The sequence below is a fragment of the Typopeltis vanoorti genome, chromosome 19 (assembly GCF_054136105.1).
Source record: "Typopeltis vanoorti isolate ZY-2024b chromosome 19, IOZ_Tvanoo_1.0, whole genome shotgun sequence".
Taxonomy (NCBI): domain Eukaryota; kingdom Metazoa; phylum Arthropoda; class Arachnida; order Uropygi; family Thelyphonidae; genus Typopeltis; species Typopeltis vanoorti.
The window spans coordinates 70102065-70127353 of NC_143567.1; the positions used below are offsets into that span (position 1 = coordinate 70102065).

Genomic DNA, 25289 nt, shown 5'->3' on the forward strand with positions numbered 1-25289 from the left:
GGATAACAGATAATAGCAGCAGCTTCTCTCACCTCATGACTGAAATGGAAACAAAGTATTATATATGCTGGAACATGAATGAGTAAAAAGAATATGGTAACTGGTAAACATCTGAGGAGAGAACTGTCATTGGAGATACAAATAGAGAGAGAGTAGTGGAAAAAATTTTGGATTAGAGGGAAGTTGCATTAGTAGCAGTCTCATAAAGAAAGAAAGATGTTTTAAAGTTTTTAGCTGTTGCATCACATAGAAGTAGTTTTATAACAGTTATAAAAGATTAAACCAACTACCACAATCAGACAAGTCTTAAGATCACAAGATGAGGTACCTTTCTTTAAATTTTCTGGAGTATGTGAAATTCCATGCATGTCTGACCTTTCTTACATTGGACAGACCTCTAGAAGTTTTGAAATAAGACAGAAGGAACATGTGAGGGATGTCAATCACAATAGAATCATCACATCTGGTTTAGCTCATCATTTCTCAACATCAAATCATGTTATAGATTGGAAAAACAGTTCTATGCCTTACATCGAGAATGACTACAGACACAGCACTTTCAAAGAAGCAGCAATGGTGCTATGCACAGGCAATAATTTAAATAGAAATCTATTCTTAAAGACATATGGAAATATCTCATCAATTCTCTCAGTTTAACACAACTACAATATGTGAAAAACTACACAACATGTGGTCATGTACCGGATTCTGACTGAAGCATTCGAAAGCATGCATGCCACCAAACATGAATTATCAAATGTAACGGCCTAGCTGTTACTAAAGTGTATCTTTTCATGTAACTTGATACATTTGTTTTCATACCAGTACAGCCTTGAAAATGCTAGACAGTGGCTAGTGAAACTTGTTGGCTATTTGCATTTTTAATCATTAAATCTTATGGTCTTTTAACAATAAAAGTTCTTAGTTATAAAAGATATTAAAGGAACTTTATAAATGAAGTTTTTTTTTTCTCATACAGAAGGAATGTTTATCAGATCTAAAGGTTCCATTAGAACAGTGGTTCCCAAAGTGGGGGATAGTGGCTTCATGAGCAAAAGGGGCATTGAATTGAAATAAGGGGCAGTGAAAGCATAAAGGACAAAAATTAGGTGCTGAAAAAAAATTTTTTTTCAGCACCTAATTTATGAAAAAAAATGTACTTATGTTATACAACAGTTATATCATCACAAATGTTGATGATATAACTGTTGTATAACATAAGTAAAGTCATAGTGGTTGCTTTATTTTCCAAGGAAACGTGCAAAATACAAGTTGCAGCTGATTGGCATTGAAGTCCGATGACAGGTTTTAACCAGCAAAGTGTTGGTAGGCATGCACTTTCAGGTGATCACGATTTTACAAGTCTAGTGCACTCAGCAGAAACATGTGCATGTTATGACTTGTTCACTGTATAACACCATAAATATGTTAGGTGTATGAAATCAGTTTTAGATTGTTTCTGAATTGTGTGACAAGCAGTTAGCAATTTGATATAGTGCATAAAAATTTTAGTGCATATTCGATACCTCGGTACCTTACTTACATGGATTACACACAAAGCAAATTGTTGTTCCAATAAAACAGCAGGTTTCACGCGAGTATTTTTATACCTTTTCTTGTAAAAATAATGTGGTTTAGGTATGTGAGAAATTGCATTCTAGCAGTTTTGTCAATTTAACTTTTTTTATTGATAATATCATGGCTGAACCCAAGAAGAAATGGCAATATAATATTGCGTATTTAAAATACGATTTTATTCAGTCTCCTACAAACAAAACATTACCAATGTGCCTGCTTTGCCAAAAAGTTTTTTCAAATGAATCTATGAAGCCTTCAAGACTAGAAGAACATTTGATAAAAGTTTGATAAAAAAAGATAAGGATTTATCATATTTTCAAGCACTTAAAGACAAATTTTTGAAACAACCAACATTGGCATGTATGTTTTCAGCAGCATCCAAACTAGGTGATGATTGGTTGTGCTCCTCTTACATTTCCTTACTAATTGCTAATTTGGGAAAACTGCATGATGTTGGTGAAAAACTAATTCTACCAGCTATTAGTGAGATGTCATATGCACTGTACTGCATAAACAAGTTTCTGATATTATCAAGGAAATTCTTTTAAGCAATAATGCAATGCAATGAAGAATTGATGAAATGGCCCAGATGTTAAACTCGTTATGTAAGTATTTAAAAACAACCCTGCTCTCTATACAACTTGAGGAGTCTACTTTACCAGGAAATGAAGCCCTACTTTTAGCATATATGCGATACATAAAAGAAGAAAAAATTTGCCATGAATTATTATTTCCTAAAAATTTGCTAACTGACACTAAAGGAAAATCAATATTTCATGCATTGGATGAGTTTTTTAAAGAAAAAGAAATCCCTCTGAATAATATCTTGTCAGTTGCTACTGATGGTGCTCCAGCGATGGTAGGACACTATCAGAGTTTTATTGCATATTTCAAAGAGGCAGTGCCAAATGTATTCACTATACTCTTTGTAATTCATCGTCAACATTTAATTGCAAAATACTGAGTGATTGCCTACACAGGTCATTACATTATGTAATTACAGCAGTCAACAAAATCAAGTCATTCATTGAAATGATAGGTTTTTGAAAACGATGAAGAATTCAGTCGCTTTAGGGGGTATCGCTACCCCAAAAGCAAATTGTTCCACTCTCTACCCTGTGAGAAAAAAACCTAACTCTTACCCCTTTCCTGACTGTGAACAAATTTAACTTCCATGGATGTCCCCCTGTGTTCTCTCCCCACCTTCCGTATGGTGAAACATTTCATCAGACACTATCCTGTAATACCCATTCAAAAGTTTATAGACCTCTATCATATCACCCCTCTTTCTCCAGTTATCGAAATACTTACAATCTGTCCTCGTAATCTGAATCCCATAATCCAGATATAATCTTTGTAACTCTTCTTTGCACCCTTTCCACAGCTTCTGTATCCCCCTTGGAATCTGGGAGACCAAACCTGTGCACAGTAATCCAGATGTGGTCTTACCAAAACCTTATAAAGAAGCAAAATGACTTCCTTTTCCTTACATGTCAAGGTTTGCTTCATCATCACAATTATCCTCTGAGTTGTATTTGCAATTTTTGCTATGTGACCTTTAAACTTCAAATTCCTACCCACCAATATGCCAAGATCTCAGTTTCTTTTAGCATAACCCCACTAATATAATATGCTGCTGGAAATCTGATCACACCAAAGTGCATAACTTTACACTTACTAACATTAAACTGAAAAGCCATTTTTGTTTGCCCAAATTTCCAGCCTAATCAAATCATTTTGTAACTGCTGAATATCAATAGCATCCCTGATTGTCCTGCCTATCTTCACATCATCAGAAAACATTACACATCTGATGTTAGACCCTGCCTAATGTCATTAATGTATAGATTGAACAATAATGGCCCAAGGACTGAACCATGAAGTACACCACTGGTCACTTTAAATCTGGCAGATTCACTACCACACCAGAAATACTGATAGGTCAGTAGTTAGACATATCAATTTTTGCACCACCACCATTGTACAATGGAACTATCATACATTCCTTTCATACCTGAAAGGAATGAAAGAAACTGTGGCATCATTCCTGAGCTGAGACTCAAGTTATTCAAACATGTGAAAAGCCAAGCCAATTTGGCTGAACATTCTTTTAGCAAATAGGCTGATGTTCCATCTGTCCCTATAGACAAATTCTTATCCAGGTTATTCAACAGCTCTTCAACCTCATTTTCATGAACCTCTAACTCTTCATCCAATGTAGCATTAGCACTGTGCATAATATTACATACACCTGGTTGATATATATTAGTACTCATTAAATGAACAATCTCATTAGCTTACCACACTCAAGTACTATTTGCATTCACTAAAGTTATTCTTGCACATTCATTCTTTCATTTGCGTGCATGGCCAATTTCTTTTCATACTCCAATTTAGCTTTCTGCACAATACTCATTACTTTTCTGGCCTGAGCTTTGTATATTTCATAATTCCTCTTACTCTTATTCCCTTGATATTCTTTCCACTTCATCTTCTTCTTGTGGATCTCTTGCTTAATAAGGTTGCACATCCATTTCACTCCCAACCTATTTATTCTTTGAACACTAAGGATACATTCAGATACCTCCTTTAAGCACGTTTTCAAAGATTATGGACATTCTTCAGTACCCTTGCTATCCTCTACGCTCTGCCCATTTGCCACTGGATCAAAGGATGCATCATCTTTGGGAGAGCTCTTGTAAGTTGTTTTGTGTGAAGGAGAAGAGTGTTTGTGGCAGTACAGTACAGTTCACCACTTCATAGAAATCAGGCACCTACTGTGATAAAGAGGTGATTGTAGTAAAATGAAGTACACTAATGCAGCATAGTATTAGTGGCAGGTCACTAGAAGATACATATATATATGTATGTAGAAAGTATTTTACCTTGGGTATAATATATGTTAAAGATACCACGCTATTTTAAACATGGTTTTACTCCATTTCCCAAGTATGCAAACAGACAAACAAGTCAAGTTTGCACCTGCAAGTGTTGCAAGTCTAACTCACCCTGCACGTGGTGCAAGATCAAGGCAACTCATGGTAAAAGTAGAATAAGCTCTGATCACTAATCTTAATATTTACCCTTAATGCAAAGCACATTTCCTGGAGGAGATGTATGATGCTTTGTATTAAAGGCAAGGGGCCACTACCCTTGCCTTTAATACTTATTGAGGTCCCATCAGTGGGAGCCAGGCTAGAAATACGAAGATTTTAGTAATACAGAGCTTATAAGTATTTTACCAGAACAAGTTACCATAAGGTGCTTTGACCATGAGTTGCCTTGGTCTTGCACTATGTGCAGGGTCAGCTAGACTTGCAACACTTGCAGGTGCAAACTTGACTTGTTTGTCTGTTTGCATACTTGGGAAATGGAGTAAAACCAGGTTTAAAATAGCATGGTATCTTTAACATATATATATATATATATATATATATATATATATATGTTAAAAGTTTTTCCCAATCAGAGACAGCCACACATCCATCAGTACCTTAGAGTGGAAGCTGTTCTTTCACTCAGAGGGAAGAGAACAGTAAATACTCCCAAAACAGAGGAAAGAGTGCCACAAAGTATCAGTAAAAAAAGGGGGTTGCCTTAGCACATTTTCTACATCATCTTTGGTGTATCTTACACCTACAGTTGCTATGCCTCTATCACATTTGACATGTTCAAGCTTTTATTGCTGCTGACTCCACCAAAGGTCATCTTCAGCTAACTGCACCTGTTTGACTGGTAATTAGTTTACGTAATTAACAATGCATATAAAATATATTAATTAAAGGTAACTTTAATGAATAACTTCTATATTTCGGCAATGTCACATTGCCATCTTCAGGAACATAAAGATATGGTATGTGCACTCAGGAACTAACACAAAGCAAATGAGGAAGAAAGCAAGAAACTAATATTGTTCCTAAAGTCCTAATGGTGCCCTCTTGCGGGCTAATTTGGTAGTCTTGGCAGTTGGGCTGAAGTTCTCATAATGAAAGTCTCCCAAATTTGGGGCAGTTTCATGCACCCAAATTTGTTGAGGTTAGGAACGTTTTTTAGAGCTGCTGAAGATTCTTTGAATAATCTTTCATATTTAAACTTGCTGCGATAGATTATTTTTGCTTTCTTCCAACGAATTTTATGGTGGGTATCTAAGGCATGGTCTGCCAGCCCAGAGCGGCTGTACTGGGCTGGCACCGGATGTAGTCTTGGTGTTCTGAAATCCTGATATTTGTTGTTCTGCCTGTTTGGCCAAAGTAGGACAATTTGCAGCTGCAAGGGACCTGGTATACACCAGGTAGGTCTAGGGGAAGTGGTTGGTCTTTGGTAGAGCGGATAAGGGATGCCAACTTTTTATATGGTCTGTAACAGGAAGTAAGGTCATATTTTTTGAGGATATTGGTTATTTTTTCAGAGGTGCCCTGGATGTAGGGGATGGTGATAGACTTGGTGTAATCTTTATTGTGGAGGGGGGTGTGGTTTACAGGTTTTAGTATTTTTTGGATTTTTTTGGGGTTATAGCCATTGGCTAAGAAAGTGTTGAGGATGTGGTTTAGTTCAATAGTCAGGGCCTTGTCATCTGAGCAGATTAATTTTGCCCTGTTATATAGTGTTTTTATCACCCCATATTGTTGTGAGGGGGGGGGGGGGGATTGCTGGTGAATGTATCTGCCAGTGCGGGTAGGTTTTCTGTAGACAGAGAAAACCAAAGATCCATCAAGCTGGCGGGTGATTAAAGTGTCTAGGAAGGGGAGGGTGTTGTTTTCCTCTTTTTCTAAGGTGAACTGGACTCTGGGATGTTGGTTGTTTAAGTGTGTTAGGAAGGAGTGGAGTGTGTCTGAGCCATGTGGCCAAATAGCAAACACATCATCCACATAACGAAGCCAAATAGTGAGTTTTTGTGGGGCGGAGTTTAAGGCTTTCTCTTCAAATGTCTCCATAAAGAAATTGGCCAAGGGTGGGGAAAGTGATGAACCCATGGCTGTCCCCTCTATCTGTTTGTAGAACTTTCCTTGCCAAACGAAATAGCCTGAGTTCATTGTGAACTGAAATAGGGCTGAGATATCGGGAGGAAACTTGGCTTGGATGAGCTCAAGGGTTTCTTTGAGTGGGACATTAGTGAATAGGGAGGAGACGTCAAAACTGACCATTATGTCAGTGTGTTGGAGTGTGAGGTTTTCTATACTGGCTTTAAAGTGGGCCGAGTTTTTTATGTGTGATGGTATGTTGCCAGTGTAGTGTGCGAGCGTTTTGGCTAAATGTTTGGCTAATTTATATGTGGGGGGGATCGATGCCATCCACTATGGGACGCAATGGCACATTTTGTTTATGTATCTTTGGGAGTCCATATAATCGGGGGGGGTCTAGAGTTATAAGGTTTAAGTTTGTTGGTGACTTCCACAGGCGAAGAAGTGACTTTCTTAAGGAGTCTGTGGATAGTTCTAATCTGAGAGCTGGTCGGATTATATTCAATGGGGAGGTAAGTAGTACGGTCTCGTACTAAAGAATTTAGCTTACCTTTGTAGTCTTTTTGATTGAGTACCACAGTGGCGCTTCCCTTATCAGCTTTGGTGATTACTATTTTTTTGTTGTTTTTCAATTCTTGTAGGGCTGTATATTCGTTTTTGGATAAGTTGGATTTTGGAGGTTTGGCTTTAGTGAGAACACTGACTACATCCAGTCTCGTTGTTGGCGATATGGTTAGGCAGGTTGTGAATTCCACGCTCTATTTGGATCATGATTTCTTCAGCAGGTATCCTTTTAGGAGCTAGGGCGAAATTGTGACCACGTGAAAGTGTGGTGAGTGCTTCAGGCTTTAAAACTGCCGACGAGAGGTTGACTACAGTGTTGAGTGGTGGCTGGGGTACCTGTTTGCCCGAAATCCCAATATTTTAACATACTGTCTTTTTCATTGAGGTGTTTTTTTACTTGGGATGACATGTTCAATTTCCACAGTTGCCATATTTGTGCTGATGAAAATCTGATGATTGCTGTTGCTGAATTGTGACGTCACCATCGCTTTTCATTGAATTTGTGAGCAAGTATCCTAGGAAATATTCTGATGGACATACGTATTCTTTCAGACTGGTAGGAGCTGCATACTTCCATTTTCGGCAACATGATCTACTAGAAGTTATGGAGCATGTCCCTATTTTAGAGGCATTAAAGCATCTGGTGTGTATGCACTAGCTCACTTTCTTCATTCAGTAAGAGAACAGCTAAATCAAAGGTACAGTATTTATTTGGATAGGAAGAAGCAAACCTGTATGGGGCTATTAAAGAGACCTGATGTTTTCAGTTCCCATAGATAGGGGATGAACTGCAACAGAATATTGAAAATGGCTGTCTTTAGCATATCAGCATCAGATGATCCAGTGCTATTTGGAAGAGTATGAGCCTCAGTGATGAGATGAGTGCAGGCATTAGAACAAATGGACAACATATTGAATGCCTGACCTAGTAAAATGGGCCAAAATTATTAAGTAAATGTTTCAAATGGTTACAAAAGTGTAATTCTGATATGCATTTGAATAAAAATATGAAGATTGTTTAGTGATCCCCACCAAAAATAGTTTATCTCAGCAGTTGGTTTGTGGACCCATGTTTTGAAAATTCTTTTTTGCCCTCACAATGTTTACCATCACTTTTTATATACTCTATATAAAAAGGCTAAAAAGCATCTTTTCCATTTATAGTGATTAGTTTGTTTAAATGGGTGTGCTTTAGATTTTTAGTAGTGTACACTAGGGATGAAACTTACTGGCAGTCATGTTCTTTATAACATTAAAATCTAAATCAAACTTAAAAGTAAAATCATTAAAGAGTGTTTTCTGTAGTATTCCTTTTTGTTATAGGTACAGCAAGAAAAAAAGCAAAAATTGAAGGGTGTGAAAAAAGACAAACGTACTAATACTAATGTGCTAGAGGAAGTCAAAGAAGCAAGTCGGAGGTTAGGAGTGCAAACTCTTACTAAAAGGTTAGTGTTTCTTCAAAACTAAATAAATTTAATATTTAATTTCCCTTCATAAATTGATTTTACTTAATTTTATTTTTGCTAAGGTAAAAATAATATTGAATAAGATAAACAGCTTCTCCATAGAAAATTGAGTTAATGTCTTTTTCAAAGAATGATTTGTGTTGCACTTATTATTGAAAATATACTTCACTGTTTAAAATAAGTATAAGAGGAAATATTTACAAAACAATATATTAGAAATGGATAGTTTTAAAGATGTTATTAAAATGGTCCTTAAACCATTTGTGTGGTGAGGTAAAAATACATATCTCACCTGTATATAAATATGTGAAAAAAAAAAAAAAAACTTGAGAAGATTCTTAATAAACTGCATTGCCTTCCTACAAAATCTCAAAAGTTGATGTAAATTTACTGCTTTACTATAGTTAAAATTTGAAAGTATTGTTTTTTTTGGATAGAAGTTTGATGTGTGTGTACATGCTGCTTTACAGCTGAATGGATTAAAAGATCAAAACTTTGTCTTTGTAAGCATATCATTGCTGACGTTTTTCTTAATAGATGTATTTAGAAAACGGATAAGCAACTCTTAGCATTGCTTACCATTACTTTATTTGTTCTTAGAAATATTTCATCAAATTCCTGACACCTATGCTCAAGGGTTGTACAGAATGCTGTGCCAGTGCTACATGATTAAGTTTACTTAATCTGCTGCTTGTCAGCACATAAATATTGTGAAAACTTGTATATCTCTCTCTCTCTTCTTGGACACTTCTGACTACATCAATCCACCTATATCTTATCATGGTCTTCCTATGGATCTTTTTCCTGCCATCCTTCTTTCATTCTGTTGAGGTGACTATCCCACCTGAAATCAGCTCTGCTTACATTCTTGAATGCTATGTCAAGGTCCTTTCCAATATCTTCATTCTTAATGATTCTGCCATTGATTCCATCTGTTCACTCATTCAATTTTTCTTAAAACTCATGTCTGTTGTTTCTCATCTTTTATCAGCTGTTGTGTATATTCAGATTCATAGGATAATCTGGGTTTGAATACTGTCTTATATACTAATAGTTTAGTATTTTGGGCTAATTTCTCTTATTCCACATAAATTTATTCAGCTGTTCTTTCACCATACTGTCTTTGTTTATTCTGTTGTCTATTTCCATATTTAATTTACCATTTTCACTAAAAATTGTGCCTTAAATAGCTGAAATGTTTTACTTTATTTTTTTTTCTTTCTTAATCTTTTCCTCTTTCACTTTTTACGGTGTCAAAAGTTTCTATTCCTTATAACTGCAACCATTATACGAGGATAAGGTGGTTGGCCCTATGCCTCCCAGTGTATCCTATATCTGTAGAAGTCTTATGTTCTCAAGGCCGATTTGCCTGCTTGTGGGAGGAAAAACCCTGCATTCCACGTCCTAGACCAGCTAACATGGTTATGTCTGAGAAAGATCCTAAGCTCTTCACATCAGCGATTGGAATCGAACTCAGAACACTCCTTTCCCAGGCATATGGTTGTAAAGTGCATAGCCACTTGGCTAACTGTGCAGATTTTTTCTATTTTTTTTTTAATTTATTTTTATTTTTTTGCAACTTCTATCCAGAAAGGTTGTGTAAACCAATAATATATGATAGTACTGTTGTAGGGGCTAAGAATTTCCTTCTATTTTCATAGGAGAATGTGTGTAGTTTTTTAAATAATATTTTATATAATCTGAAACCCTGTTAAACAGACCAAATATTGAACTCTTTCAAGGTACTTGAGGCTTCCAGTAAGTGAGAGAGGTAGTTGCCCACTAGTAAATGAAATTCGTCTCCCAACTAAAGACAATCACAGATATCCATGCCTGTGACAGGATTTTAACCTGCAGCCTGTTAATTGAAAAGTGGATGCCTACCCTCTTAGCCAACCAAGCCAGAAACTTAATCTATAGGTTCTCCATTGAGACTTCAGTTGAAGTGTTCCATGTTCCTACCTATATTCATAGTTTAGTTCTTTTTATTTGTTACAGCAGGTATTCAGTTTTAGTTTAAGAATAAGAATGTAGAGATGCGGACTCTATTTGTTCAGGAGTATATTATCTGTTTAATGTTAGTTGGAGCTAATTTTGATATTGGACTTAGCGCTACTTTGTTCCATGTATAAGCTGAATAAGAGTTGAGATAGTATGCTTCTTTGTCTTGCATCTTATCAGACTATCTTCCTTTATTTCCATCATCATCAAATTCCTGATATGTATTCTCTGGTGGTGTATGAGATGTTATGATAATACTACATAGAAAGTTTACATCAATTAGCCTCTTATTGACGGTTTTCTTCCAAATTAATCCAGTATTATCAGATCTTATGTTTTGGCCTTCTAAGACGCTTCTTACTATATCAATTTGCGTAGATCTTGGTCATCCTCTGGGTCTTATTCCCGGTATCATGGTGAAACACTTGTTTGCGAACTTTTCCTCTCTCATTCTGCTTAAGTGACCATGCCACCTTAAATTAGCTCTCCTCTCACACTCCTGAATACTAACAACATCATCAAGTTTCTTCCTAATATCCTCATTTTTAATATGGTACTACCATTGATGACATCGCTGTCCTAATTTTTCCCAGGATTCTCTCATATCTGTGGTCTCCAGTTGATCAGGTGTTTTATTTTTTTTAATATTTTGGGTGGTGCAGTTGATGTTTTCAATCTTCTCGATTATTTTCATACTCTTTGTCTTTTTATTGCTGATACTTTCTTTCCTTCATTTCTAAATATTTACTTAGACAATTATATTTGATAAGTAGTAATGTTTTGAAAAGCTTTTCTCTTGGCTTATTCTCTTTCTATACCTACAAAACTGGAGTTCTTTTTATTCCCATAATTTCTCAGCTGTTTATTGTACTGTGGAAATCTAATGCTGACAGCTTTTATTGCACAAGAACCTCGGGTGTTCTGCTCCAAGTGTCTCTTCATTTTTTTTAATTTTTTCTTTTTTAGTCTCTTCTCAAGTATGTGTGCATAATTCTCATCTGGAGTTCTCAGTAGGGGAACTACTCTGTAATTCTCATATTCAGTTGTATTTCCTTTATTTTATATATATGTATATATATATATATATATCAGTGGCGTCATGTGCCCATTTCAGTTTGGTGTGATGTCGTGTGGGTTATGTAATCCGTGCTACAAATTTCACGTGAAGCATGCATGGGTGTCTGCAGAAAATTTCCGGAGGGGGAGGAGAGAGCTTGGAGACAAATAATTACATCAATAAATATCTTTTAACATTTTTTTAATGTAATTATTTGTTGGTGTAAACTATAAATGCAGTGGACCCTCAGTTGTCAAATTTAATTTGTTCCCGAAGGCTGTTTGGAAACTGAATTGTTCGAAAACTGAAATTATTTTCCCATAAGAATTAATGTAAAATGGATTAATCCATTCCCGAACCCCAGATGATTGTTTATTTAAACCTTTACAACAGTACTTCATGCATAAGATCGTATACAAACATAATGAAAATGCATAAAATCTTGCATAAAAAGAATAAACACAATAAATAGATAAAATAAAAACGAAAATTTAACTTCACTTTAACTATACATACGGAGGAGAGTTGATGGTGTAAGTGGAAGGAAGTGAATAAGGGGAGTCCCCTTCCATAAAAACATCAGGTTACTGTCCTTCTGGGGTTTTTTCTCTTTTCTGTCTCTTGGCACCACTCGACTCTGCTGCTTGAGACACACTGGGCCTCTGTCTCACTAAAAACCTGTCCAGTGACATTTGTTTTTGCCTGCATTTTAAAATATTTCTGAAGTGAGACATGGCACTATCATTGAAATGGTTTATGATGCGGTTTGCTACAGCTTTGTGAGGGTGATATCTTGCCACAAAACTTTGCACCTCACTCCATTTCGCACACATTTCTTTGATCAAAGATCTAGGAACATCCTCAATCCCTTCCTCTGTGTCCGAAGACATTTCCTCCACCTCCGCCTTTTGCTGCTCCTTCTGAAGGTGTTTCAGTTCTTCCGTGGTGAGTTCATTCCTGTGATCCTCCACATCAGCATTTTCAACTTCCAAGCCCATGCTTTTGTCCAGAGACACAATATCATTCGACATGAGCAACATGCTTAGCCTCAATGTCTCTGTCTGCTTCACAGTCTGGCCACAATTTCCTCCAGGCCGAGTTCATCGTCCTGTAAGTCACTTGTGCTCAGGCTTTGTCAAGGATACTTAAGCAATGGAGGATGTTGAAGTGATTTTTTCAGAATTCTTTGAGTGCTAATTCTGTGTCAGAGGCACTTCAAAACACCTTTGAAACAGTGCTTTGATGTAGAGTTTCTTAAAGTTTGAAATGACCTGCTGGTCCATGGGCTTAATGAGAGAAGTTGTGTTAGGAGGGCAAGAACTACACTGTGATAAAATCAGACTCCTCCACTAACTTGTCCTCCAAGCTTGGAGGGTGAGCAGGAGCATTGTCCATCACAAGAAGGTATCTAATTTGCAAATTTTTTTCTCGAAGGTATTTTCTCACATTTGGGGCAAAGACTTCATGAATCCACTCAATAAACAATTTCCTGGTTACCCAAGCCCTACTATTAGCCCCTCCACATAACAGGCAATTTACTTTTCATCATGTTATTTTTCATAAATACCCTTGGATTCTCAGAGTGGTACACAAGCAATGGCTTGACCTTGAAGTCCCCACTTGCGTTTCCACATAGCAAAAGAGTCAGCCTGTCCTTCATTGGCTTGTGTCCTGGCAATGTTTTTTCCTCCTGAGTGATGTAGGTCCTCTTGGCAATGTTTTTTCCTCCTGAGTGATGTAGGTCCTCTTGGCAATTTTTTCCAAAATAGGCCGGTTTCATCACAGTAGAACACTTATTGGGTAAGAAAATCCTCAGCCTTTACATAGTCACTAAATTCTTGCACATATTTCTCAGCAGCTTCTCGGTTCGAACTCGCAGCTTCCCCATGCCTAACCACACTATGTATGCCGCTTCTCCTCTTAAATTTCTCAAACCACCCTCTACTAGCTTTTAACACATCAGTATCAACACGCGTACCAGGGTTTTTCTTTAACAGGTCATCATGTAATCGCCTCACTTTTTCACAAATTATAGCCTCAGAAACACTATCACCAGCTAACTGTTTCTCATTTATCCAAAGTAGCAACAATTTTTCCACTTCTTAAATCATCTGCGATCTTTGATTAGTAAGAACTTTCGTTCCTCTTTCAGCATCAGCTCTCTTCATCACCTCTTTATTTTTGAGTATTGTACATATTGTTGATTTTGCCATACCGAACTGCATAGCAAGATTCGAGACATGAACACCATTTTCATGTTTGGATATGATTTCTTTTTTCATCTCTATTGTGGTTCTAACAACTTTTCTTTTCGCTTTGCTGCTATCACTATTCTTCTGCGGCCCCATGGTGGCTTAATTAATAATAATTTATGAAAAAAACAACAAAACATAAAGAAAATCAAAAAAACTCACTGCAAATTCGAGCAGGTGTTTGCACTGAACGACAGCTGCCGCGTAATTGACGCTTTCCTGCCTTACAGCTCAGCACGTGGTTGCTGTTTGCCTGTTCGGGAACGGGCGATTTTTGTTCGGAAAATATGTTTGAGAACTGAGCCGTTCGACAACTGAGGTTCCACTGTACATTATTTTCATTTTACATTGATTTTAATGATCTTTAGTTCTCGGTAAAAAAAAAAGTATTTGGAATTAATACAGTTTTTAGCAAAATTTCATATATAAAAAATTGACGGGCATATTTTATTAAAAATCAACTAATTAATTAATCCCAAAATCCTAAATTAAATTATTTCAGTTTAAAAGCAAAAAAATAATAAAACTAACAACTAAAATAATATTAAATTACATACACTTACCTTTTAAAAAATGTATTTTCTGTTTAAATTTGTTTCACTATAAATTTACAATTCACAACAGTAATGAATGTTTTTTTCACAAATCAGAAAAAGATGAACCAAAAACAGGAACATGTGCTTTATCGCTCAAATAAAATACGTGTTCTATGGCTACCCCGCTGTGGGCCGAAACAGGCCAACTCATAATAAAATTTTAAGACAAAAAAAAGTTCCATGTTCGAGGGTATAAGGTTACATATCTCAATCACTTTTACAATTATAATTTCTGGAATTTTTTTACTCAATCCATGGAGGAGTGCCCCTCTGCGGACACGCATGACCGTATGATTGCATTTTTATTGACGTATGAAAGTTTTGAGAGTGCATAGCGTATCAGCGCTCATCTTAATTGGTCCAATGCAATTAATTGCAGGATAACTTTGAATATGCGTAGAATGGGGGAACAATCTGTTTGTTTTAGGATTTATTAGAAAACAATTAAGGAGAATGTATATTTGTTTGGTATATTTGAAATACTCAAAGATGAAAATATGTAGACAATCATTTATAACACATGTGAGAATAGGAAATGAAAGGAAAGAATAAGTATGAGTAGAAATACTTTCATTAATGGTAAACGAATTATTAATGATTGACATTTGCGATACGTGCGTGTCCTATAAGTTGCTGGGTAGAGCGAATAGCACAATCCTATAAAGTTAGACATGAATAAGTGAATTTATAATGGCATAATTAAAAAAAAAACTTACAAGGAACAGAGTATGGCAGGAATAAATATGGTTTGATGGAACAGCAAATCATTTCATAAAGTTGCTCATGTTATGTGTATTTCTCTGGTTTGTGTATATTTCGCTCCATTTTCCAAGAATTTTCTTTTATTTTCTGAGACTCAGTGTACACAACATCCGATCATTATCTGAATTATCCACATTTTTGGGAATCCTACATTCATTAGTTTTTTTAGTATCAGTGGTTCGTTTGTCTTATCAATCTCACATATACTGTTTTTTTTGTAGATCAACAACATCTTATAATACACAGAATATTCGTTTTTATTCAGGAATAGATATTTTTTACTGTGTTGTTTCCGAAGACCAGAATAAAAATTCTGGTCTCTATACTGTTAAAAAACTGCAACCTCAACAGATGCTATACTGCACAAGCAAGAGAAACATTTAGGTTTTTTCTCCTAACATCCACTTTCAAATTTTCAGTTCCCGAAAACATGTGTAACAGCTATTTGTAATATAGCCGCTCAGCTCATGACAAGTGACAATGTTCAATTGGATTGGTTGACACAATAACCAATCACAGCCGCTAGGTGCTGGGTGATCTCACCCAACCTCGCCTTTAGTGGTTTAAAAATACTAGAACTCTAAGAATTTGACCTGCTGTGCCTTCTTTACATCTTTGTGCTCTTTTCAAAGAGCACAAAGGTGTATGCATTTTGAAAGCACATCTGGGCTGTTAACACGAATGTGATGCAGTGTTTACACGTTCAAAAGTTCCCTCTTCATGAAACGCTAATGCTTTATTATTCTCATGAAGAGGGCAATGAAGCATTAGTATATTTTGTTTAATTTTAGGAATCACACAAAGTCTGCAAACAATTAGGGAAACTTTAACGGGAATAAATGCAAAAATATGATATCGGTGAAACTGATATTTCGTGGATGAGCACTGCACACCTGCATTCACCCCTGATATATGTGTGTGTGTGTGTGTGTGTGTGTGTGTGTGTGTGTGTGTATATATATATATATATATATAAAATAAGGGAAATACAATTATTTCCTTATTTGTATATTTATATAGATGAACTATGAGAACTCTACTTCAGTCATCTAGAATTTTGCAATGTATTATAATAAAACTTGTATTCTTCCATATTTGATGGCTCAAATATGAAAGTATAAAAAAAAAGCCATCAAAACACTGAAATGTGAAAAGCAGCTGGAGCAAGATAGTATTCAACCAGAAATAATCAGACATGGAAGTATAAAAGTTTTGCAGTAGCTGCTTTGCATAATTCATAGTCCTGTTCAGAAAGTCAAATTTCAGATGATCATAGTACAGCTTTCATTGTACCTATCCTTAAAAAATAAAAGGGGGGGGCTTGTTTAACTGGGCGAAGTCCCAGCTGGCATGAAATTCTGTCATGTTGTACCATTTTATTTATGGTTTAAACCAATTAGGCTTAAACCATAAATTGGTTGGCTAAATCCCAAATTGCCAGCCCATCCCTGGTTGTTCAGTATCCGGTAGATACCTGACAGGGTGCACTACAAGAAGGTGAGGATTAGACATTAGGTCAGAAGCCCTGGTCAGTTCTCTGTTAGTTCTTTAATCCTTAAGCACCTTTGGCAGAGACCCTTTACCTCATTAAGCCACATTTCCCCCCTTTAATTATTTAGATTTATCATTTATTCTAGTTATTTATAATGGCTTCACTATCCAATTTCTATATAGAGTATTTTGAAACCAAGGACTTACCATAGCCACACTTAAACCATAATTTGACTACACTATGTAAATAATGTGTTATTTGGCCTCATGGCAATAGACACATTAGATACATTTTAGTGCATCTTAGCAGCCCACATCCAAAAATAAGCTTTACACAAAAAAAAGAAAGAAAAAAATAAAATAAATAACAGTTGTCCCGTTTCTAAATTAGTGACATGACTATCTAATGATTTTTCATTCTTTTCCATTTATTGAAAATCTACACATGTGAGAAAGTATTTACATATGCAATCACACCACCAATCATCTCAACAGTATTCCGTCCTCAAAACTAAATATTCACACCTTGTACCACAGCAATTAAATTTTAATAATATGTAGATATTTCATCTTAAGTATCTTGTGACATTGTTTCTCTCTTCACTAATATTCCTCACAAGGAGAAAATAGAATTATTAACTCAAAAATTTCCATCTGATATATGGAACTATTCAAATTGGCTATCACATCATCTGGATACTTCACTTGGAAAGACAAAATTTATGAACAAGAGGGAGTAACAGCAATGGTCTTCCCTTATCACCAAACTTAGGCAACCTTTTTCTGGAACATGTAGAAGATAGAATTTCTGCTCTTGAACCAAAGCCAAAGCTATGTCTTCGACATGTTGATGACTTTACAGTCTGGAGTTACTCTGAACAAGAACTATACTCATTTCTAGATAAGATCAACAACCTTCATCCTCGCATCAAATTCACACTAGAAAAAGAATCATCACAAGGTATCTCCTTTCTTGATATACACATCCAACAAAAACAAGATGGTTCCACCTCCACTTCTGTCTATCATAAACCAACTTTTTTGGGTCATTACATCCACAATTCATCCGATATCCAGATCACACAAATTTTATTCTCTGAAGAACCTTTAAAACAATAATTGGAAATTATTAAAGATACAGTCTTATTAAATGGATACAAACCAAAAACAACTCAAAAAATCATCAGCCACTTCCCTAAACATCAACCCAGACAAGAAACCCGTAGGACTCCTATACCATATATCGAAGGCATCTCTGAACGTCTGTCAAAAATCATGAAGAAATACAAACTCGCTGCTACCTATAAACCAGCAAGATCCACAATTTGCTACCTTCTCCAAAAAACAAACTCTCATGTATGATGCTACCTGGCATATACAAAGTTTCATGTTCTTGTAAGATGTCGTACTATAAACAAACAGGAAGATCGATAAGTAAACGCATCTCTGAACATCAAGACCACAATCGTCTGATCAAACTGCACAAATCTGACCTCACTCAACATGGAGTTGAAAACAGTAACCATAGGATCCAGTGGAAAAACACCAAGCTGCTACATAGATCCTTATATAAACATGAGCATTTATATAAAGGAAGTGCTAAAGCCTTACGTCACAGACCCAATCTGAACTATAATGACTGTCTCACTATCCCGAAAGTCTGGGAAATTATTACCCTCAGTTGTATAAAATAAATTTATCAGATATATTGTAATTTACAGCCGAATATTTTTAGTCCTCAAACACGCTACTGTACCCATAGAGGGATTCCAATCTAAGCATGTGCACTAACTGTTCCTTTGAATGTAATTCCTAGTATTGTTTGTAATAATGGTACTGATGATGTCTTAAGATACTTAAGACAAAATATCTACATATTATCAAAATTTAATTATTATGGTATACGTGTGAATTTTTAGTTATGAATGCTCCCTGGTTTCAGTATATAATAGAATTCTATCCTCAAAATATAACAAATACACAAACAGTGCCAGCCTTAAACTGAGCTCTGATATCTTTGCAACATTTTTTAGCCAATGGCTACAATCGCTAAAAATAGATAAAATGCTGCAACCACTCCTCTATCTCTCCTGTAGCCAGCACACAAGATCACAACTAAAACCATTCCTATTCCTTATATTCAGGGTACATCAAAAGAGATGCCTAAAGTTCTTTGCATATGTAATCATGCTGCTTTCACACCACTCATTCAGCTAGTTACCTTCATGCATTCTCTATGTACTTCATCCTCTTGCACATCCTGGAGTGTATAAAGTTTCTTGTGTCTGCAGATGGCAGTAAACTATCTGAATGCTCATTGACATAGAAATTATATTCTTTTGAAAGGATATAATTTTGCACTTAATCCTCCTAAAAAAAAAAATCCCATATGTAGATTTCACAGTATAGAATGTAACTTATCCAATCTTTGAAGTGATGATACCCAATGGATTACATCTACAAGTCGTAACTGCTGTACTGAAGGCAAAACGTCCACTCTCCAACATTTTTTTTCTCTGAAATTAAAGCTTTACAATCCTTAGGATGGAACGACCACCTCACTATCACAAAGGTCAATACAGAAGAGTGACTGTAATCATGGATTATTCTGATTATGATAGAAAAAAAACACCTCTTCTAAAAGATAGTTACATCTCAAGAAATTGGTCATAATCCTACAAACAACCAAATCAACAAACTAAACTCGCTCTTCTAGAGGAAGTTACAAGCCAAGACACAGATATGATCGAAAAATTTAAAAAATTTTCCATTTTGCTCGGACTCCATGTTTTTATGGATTACCTAAGATCCATAAAGATGATGTTTCCCTTCTCTACATTGTTGACTGCATTGTGGATTTCCAGCTTAAATATTCAAATTTTTAATCCTGTTCAAGTTACTGACATTATGATCAGTTTGGATGTGGAATCAGTATTCACCATCCCACTGGATGTTTCTCTTCAGCCAATATCACAAGTATTTCCTTCTGACATAGTTCAACTATTTGACTTTGTAATACTCCATCTCCTTCAGTTACAAAAAATAAAATCTTCAAACAAATAAAAGGAACTCCAATGCACAATCCACACTCTTATGCATTAGCTAATTTTTAACTGCAACATTTTGAGGATATCTTATTCTCTTCAGTATAACTCTGTAAATTCAACATCCTTCTGGATGTGTTACATTGATGATATATTGCAATCTGGCTCATTCCAGTTACAACTGTTGTACAAAATTGAAGATCCTTATTCAGTTGTCATGGATTCCCAGCTACATTGAAATTAAGAGCAATGAGACTGCAGCTGCTGCATCTACTTGCATTTTTTCCCACATACTGTATGTCATTCCTCTGTACAGACCACAGAGAGTTTATAAGATCAAAGCTAATAATGAGTGGCAATCATCATAGTGAAAAACACAGACAAATAAATTACACAATATTAAGCATTGGCAGTCTAGTCAACATAGAAACAGAAGAGATGTTGTTGCTAGGCTCTGCATAGGTTATAGTCATCTGACTCATTCTTATCTCTTGAGGGCTAATAACCCTCATGTGTGACCTTTGCTGTTCTTGTGTCAATAAACCATAAACCATGAATGAACCAGCCAATCTGATTACTTTGTCCATGTTGATTCATGAGCGTTTGTGTTATTTAAGGAAGGTTCTGAACCCTTAATGCACTGCTCAACTTAAATCAAAATGATTATATGTTTTTAACAAAAATATGGAAAGTCTCATTTTTCCTAGTCATCACTTTTTTTTTTTTTTTTGTTTAATATTATATTCATCTGTTGATGTAGTTGCATCCTATGTTGTATGTAGCTATGTGAAATAATCCATTGTTAGCATTCTACTTTATGCAATCATTCCTGGCAATGATGATCATGACATGTTAATTTCAAGGCAAAATACAGGGTGATCAAAATTAAATTATCCCTGTTTATGGCTTTGTGAAGGACTAGCCATTGATCCAAATGCTGCAAAATTTTGCAGGAATACGTTATGTCATGCAGAAACAGTATCTGGGTGGATGTGTGTGTGTGGGTGGGTGTCGGGGGGGGGTTCCTAAATACGTGGAATTTGCATATCATGCAATTTGGCAGATACCAGGAGGGTTTTTAAAAAAAAGATGCACACAGGATTTTTCCCTTCATTCCAGTTGTTAATACTGTCTACAGTGATGACACTAACCTTGTCCCAGTGTGCTTTTCTCGTGAAGCTGTACAACCTAAACAATTGCAATGCTGTTGTTGCACTCTGCAAATTTTTTTGCCTGAACAAATGTCAACAAGGTTCTATTTCCATGAGTTCTGCAATGAATGATTAGTCATTTTGAAGAAATGGGATTATTGGGAGTTAGACCTGGCAGAGGTCACAAAGAAATCAGTTTACAATAAGCGAATGAAGTTGCTACTGCCATTGTGTAGCAGGCCATGAATGACAGCATTTATTCCTGCAGTGCACATGCTGTATCAAGACATATGGATGTGCCTTACACTATTGTCTGGAAAATTCTGTGGAAGATTCTGCATTTCTACTTATTTAAAATAACCCTGACAGAGGCATTGTGCCCACAGGACTTGGAAAGTCAACTGACGTTCACTTTAACATGCCTTGCTCAAGTGGAGTTGGATGCTCTGAGGCCTTGGATGATTTTGTGGTGAGATGAGGCTCACTTTCATAGAGCTATGAATACCTGCAATTGCCAGGTATGGGCCACACAAAACCTGCATGCAATCCAACAAATTTCTTTGCTTTCACCCAAAGTTACTGTTTAGTGCCAGTTTACAGTTTCATTTATTATTGGACTATTCTTCTTTGAGGGCATTCACCAGAGCAACTGAGCAGGTCCTGCACCTGCTCAGTTGCTCGTGAAGCTGTACTACCTAAACAATTGCAATGCTGTTGTTGCATTCTGCAAATTTTGTTGACTGAGCCAATCTCAATGAGATCCACTATAGAATTGGCTCACTTTCACCTGAATGGAGCTGCAAATACAATTGCCAGGTATGGGCCATGCACAACCTGCATGTAATCCAACAAATTCCTTTGTATTCATCCAAAGTTACTGTCTGGTGAAGATTTACAGCTTTGCTTAGCATTGAATCATTGAGGACATTTGCCAGTCTGGTCCTGTGACCTGCTCAATTACTGCTGAGAGATATTGCAATATGATAAACAATTTTGTTATGCCACATCTACAGCAGTGCTCATGTATGGATTCAGTCATTTTCATGCAGGATGGGACCGCTCCACACATTGGTTGATCTGTACAGGAGGTCCTTTGAGAACATTTCATGGAAGCCAGAGTGATCAGCAGTACGTTTTCCACTGCATGGTCACATTGCTCACCTGGTCTGATCCTCTTTGACTTCTGGCTCTGGGAACTTTTCAAAGACAGGGTTTGTTGGGATCGTCCTGATAACTTGCTAGTGCTGTAAGGCAGCATAATGCAGCATGTGTGCAACATCATTCCCGACCAGCTGCATTTTGCTATTAAACACACTGTACAAAGGATACAGTTTGTGGCATAATGACCGACCACATAAGTGAGAGCTGTCATTGGAAGACTGCCAAAAAGAGTCAATTCATGTTGAAGGAGAGAAAGAAATAAGGTGATGTACGAATTGGTCACCAACATTTTTTTCATATTACGCATTATGTATAAAGCACGCGAATTCATGTGCTTTATACGTAAAATTTTCCAGCTGTTATACAAGCAAAATAATTCATCATCATCATCATGCGTATGAAGGATTTAGGCCTAGCATGATCTGTTCTGGCCTTTAGAAGTCATCGTTTAAGAGGACGTCCTGGTTTTCTTTTTTCCTAATGGCTTGTGCTTTAAGGCTTAAAAACAATCAAAATAGTTACCACTTTAAAAACTACAATGATCATGAAAGAGAAGTTAATTTTCCGACATGTAATAATAAACACTTATCCCACAATACGAATTGATTACCCTATTATCGGAATAGATTCTCCTTCTTTTGACATGCTACATTTGTTGCATCACACAGTGCCCCTGGTGGTGAATTTTGAACCCCCCCCCCCCCACACACACACAGATATCTCTTCTACATGACTTCCAATGTATTCCTTCAACGTTTTGCAGCATTTGGATCACTAGGTGGAGCTCCATAAAGCCTTAAACAGGAATACTTTAATTTTCATCACCCTGTATTTGTAAATGAAATGTTATTTTTTTTTGCGTTTATGTGTTAAAAGTATATACACTGTTTATTGCTGAGCTTTTGGGCTACTTTGACACTTCAAAACTAGCTTTTTGAGAACTCATCATTGAAGATTGAACATTCATCCATTGAATAAAGAAAAATATTGGTTTATTGGTTTTAAGTAAATGCAAAATGCATTCTGTTTAGTGTCAAACATTTTTGTGATTATATATATTTCGATGCATGGTTTGAGTTATATTTTTATAATTAGAAGTTTAAAGGTAATGTTTTTCATGATATTTTGTAGTAGAAAGTTTAAAATTTTGATGGCTTTTTTTTTTTTTTTTTTCACATGGAAGATGTTTTTGAGTTTAGAAAATACAAGAAATTATTGGATATATTATACATTTGGGTTTAATAACATTTTAACATAGGCAAAGGGAAGGCAATTAAAGAAGTCTTTCTGTGAACGTTTTTGTCATTGAAAATTTGTTTTCATAAAAGAGTTCCACCTTGAGTTTCTTTTCACCACATTCAAAATATTTTTTTAAACGTATTTTTCAGGTTAAATCATACAGAACTGGTAGGAAAGAAGATCAAAATCAATATTTCTGTACCTTTGCCCAAGTTGAAATATGATCGACAAAATTTGTAAGTGAAGCTAATTCTGTCAAATAGGAATATCCTAATAATAAATAAATAAATAAAAGAAATTAATTCCATTAAGAATTAATTCTTCAGTTTATCTAAAATTGTTAATTTAGATATTATCTCTACTCTAAATAAATATCTGAAATAATAAATAAATCAGAATTTAAAATATGAAAAATGGTACATTTAAGATGTCACACCAGTAGGTGAGTTAAAATGGACTCTAAAATCATTAGCCACTGTAAAACTTTGATGAAATAAATTGCAATGAGCACTAAATTAAACTTACTGAAATTTTTTAAGAAATCTTATTAATGATTTTATTCTGTAATTTTCAGTATCATGTTATTGTTTAATGGGACTTATCATTGTTCTTTGTAAATACTGTTACATTTAATCATGATGTGAGTGATTAAACTTCTCTCTAACAATTGGTTGTAAAGAAATATTTAATTCTTTTTTTATATTTTTAAAATCTAAATAAGTTGTCTTATCTCCAGTCTTACATATTTGAGGTTTGATTATTCACTAAGTGCACATTTGAAACTTACTGAGTTCTTAAGCATTGAAATCAGACCAAGATGTATCATTTACCATCTTATTATCATTCTCTCTCTCTCTGTGTTTGTGTGTGTAAATAGTTTTACTCAAAATGAAAGCTATTTAAAGTGATCTTTTACACACTCATACATATATCCATACATATACTCATACATATGTAACTACTCAGGGGCTCACATTGGGGAGTACTGGCATGGCAAACCCGAGATGCCCAAGCTAGACCTAATCTTACTTCATACAACATACGCTTGGTATATCATATCTGGAGACTGGTCTTCTACTCTTCTTTCCCTTTACTCTCTCACTTCTTATTCCTCCCCCCCCCCCCCCAGTGCTATTAGAGCAACTCGAGGGCAAGGGAGTGACTCTTTCCTCTCAAACTATAGTTTCCAGTATCTTCTAAAAAAAACGGCCGAATTCAGGTCAAGGAGTGGTAGTTGACACTTGACGAAAACTTAACCATTGAAACCGAATGAGCTCTAGCCAACCTAAAGATACATGCTGGCTCGACTGTCGCCCGGTCAAACAAGGGTTGCACCCACTATTAGGGAACCAAGATAGCGAAGGTGAAAATATGCTATTGGAACAAAACCTCACCTAATAGACAGAAAAAACGTAATAAGCATAGGAACATGGAATGTAAGAACCCTTCACCAGGAAGGAGCATTGGAAATACTACTGCATGAATTAGACAACTACCAATGGGAAGTGATTGGGCTTTGCGAAACCAGATAGACGGGTAAAGGAGAATTCCACCATGGACAGTACAAAATCTTAACTTCAGGCAGGGAGGACAACAAACACCAAGAAGGAGTAGCACTTATATTAAAACCAAAGGCTCAAAACTCTTTATTGTCCTACAATCCTATCTCACTTAGGATAATTAAAGCAAGATTTAAAACATCAGTCGGATAACTAACTATTATTCAAGTATACTCACCAACTTCGACATCATCAGAAAAAGACATTGAGCAGTTCTGTATAGATTGCAAAAAGCAGTACAGCAGACAATCCTTTCAAGTCAAGATCTCCTAATTGTAATGGGGGACTTAAACACAAAAGTAGGCAAAGACTGGGATACTTGGCCAAGAGTAATCGGAAAATTCGGGTATGGAGAAAGCAATTAAAGTGGCGAAAGACTGCTAAACTTCTGATGAAATTCACCTCCT

The 25289-nt window shown here is 35.9% G+C and overlaps 1 protein-coding gene across 2 annotated transcripts in view; it reads left to right on the forward strand.

Moving 5' to 3' along the window:
- LOC150096231 (inhibitor of Bruton tyrosine kinase) overlaps positions 1-25289 on the forward strand; it is a 334746-nt gene that overhangs the window by 156159 nt on the left and 153298 nt on the right. For both annotated transcript variants that reach the window (XM_090408899.1, XM_090408900.1), the window contains 2 exons: positions 8427-8548; positions 23473-23559. In XM_090408899.1, coding sequence (XP_090265025.1) covers positions 8427-8548; positions 23473-23559 — 209 coding nt within the window. The remainder of the gene's footprint in view (positions 1-8426; positions 8549-23472; positions 23560-25289) is intronic.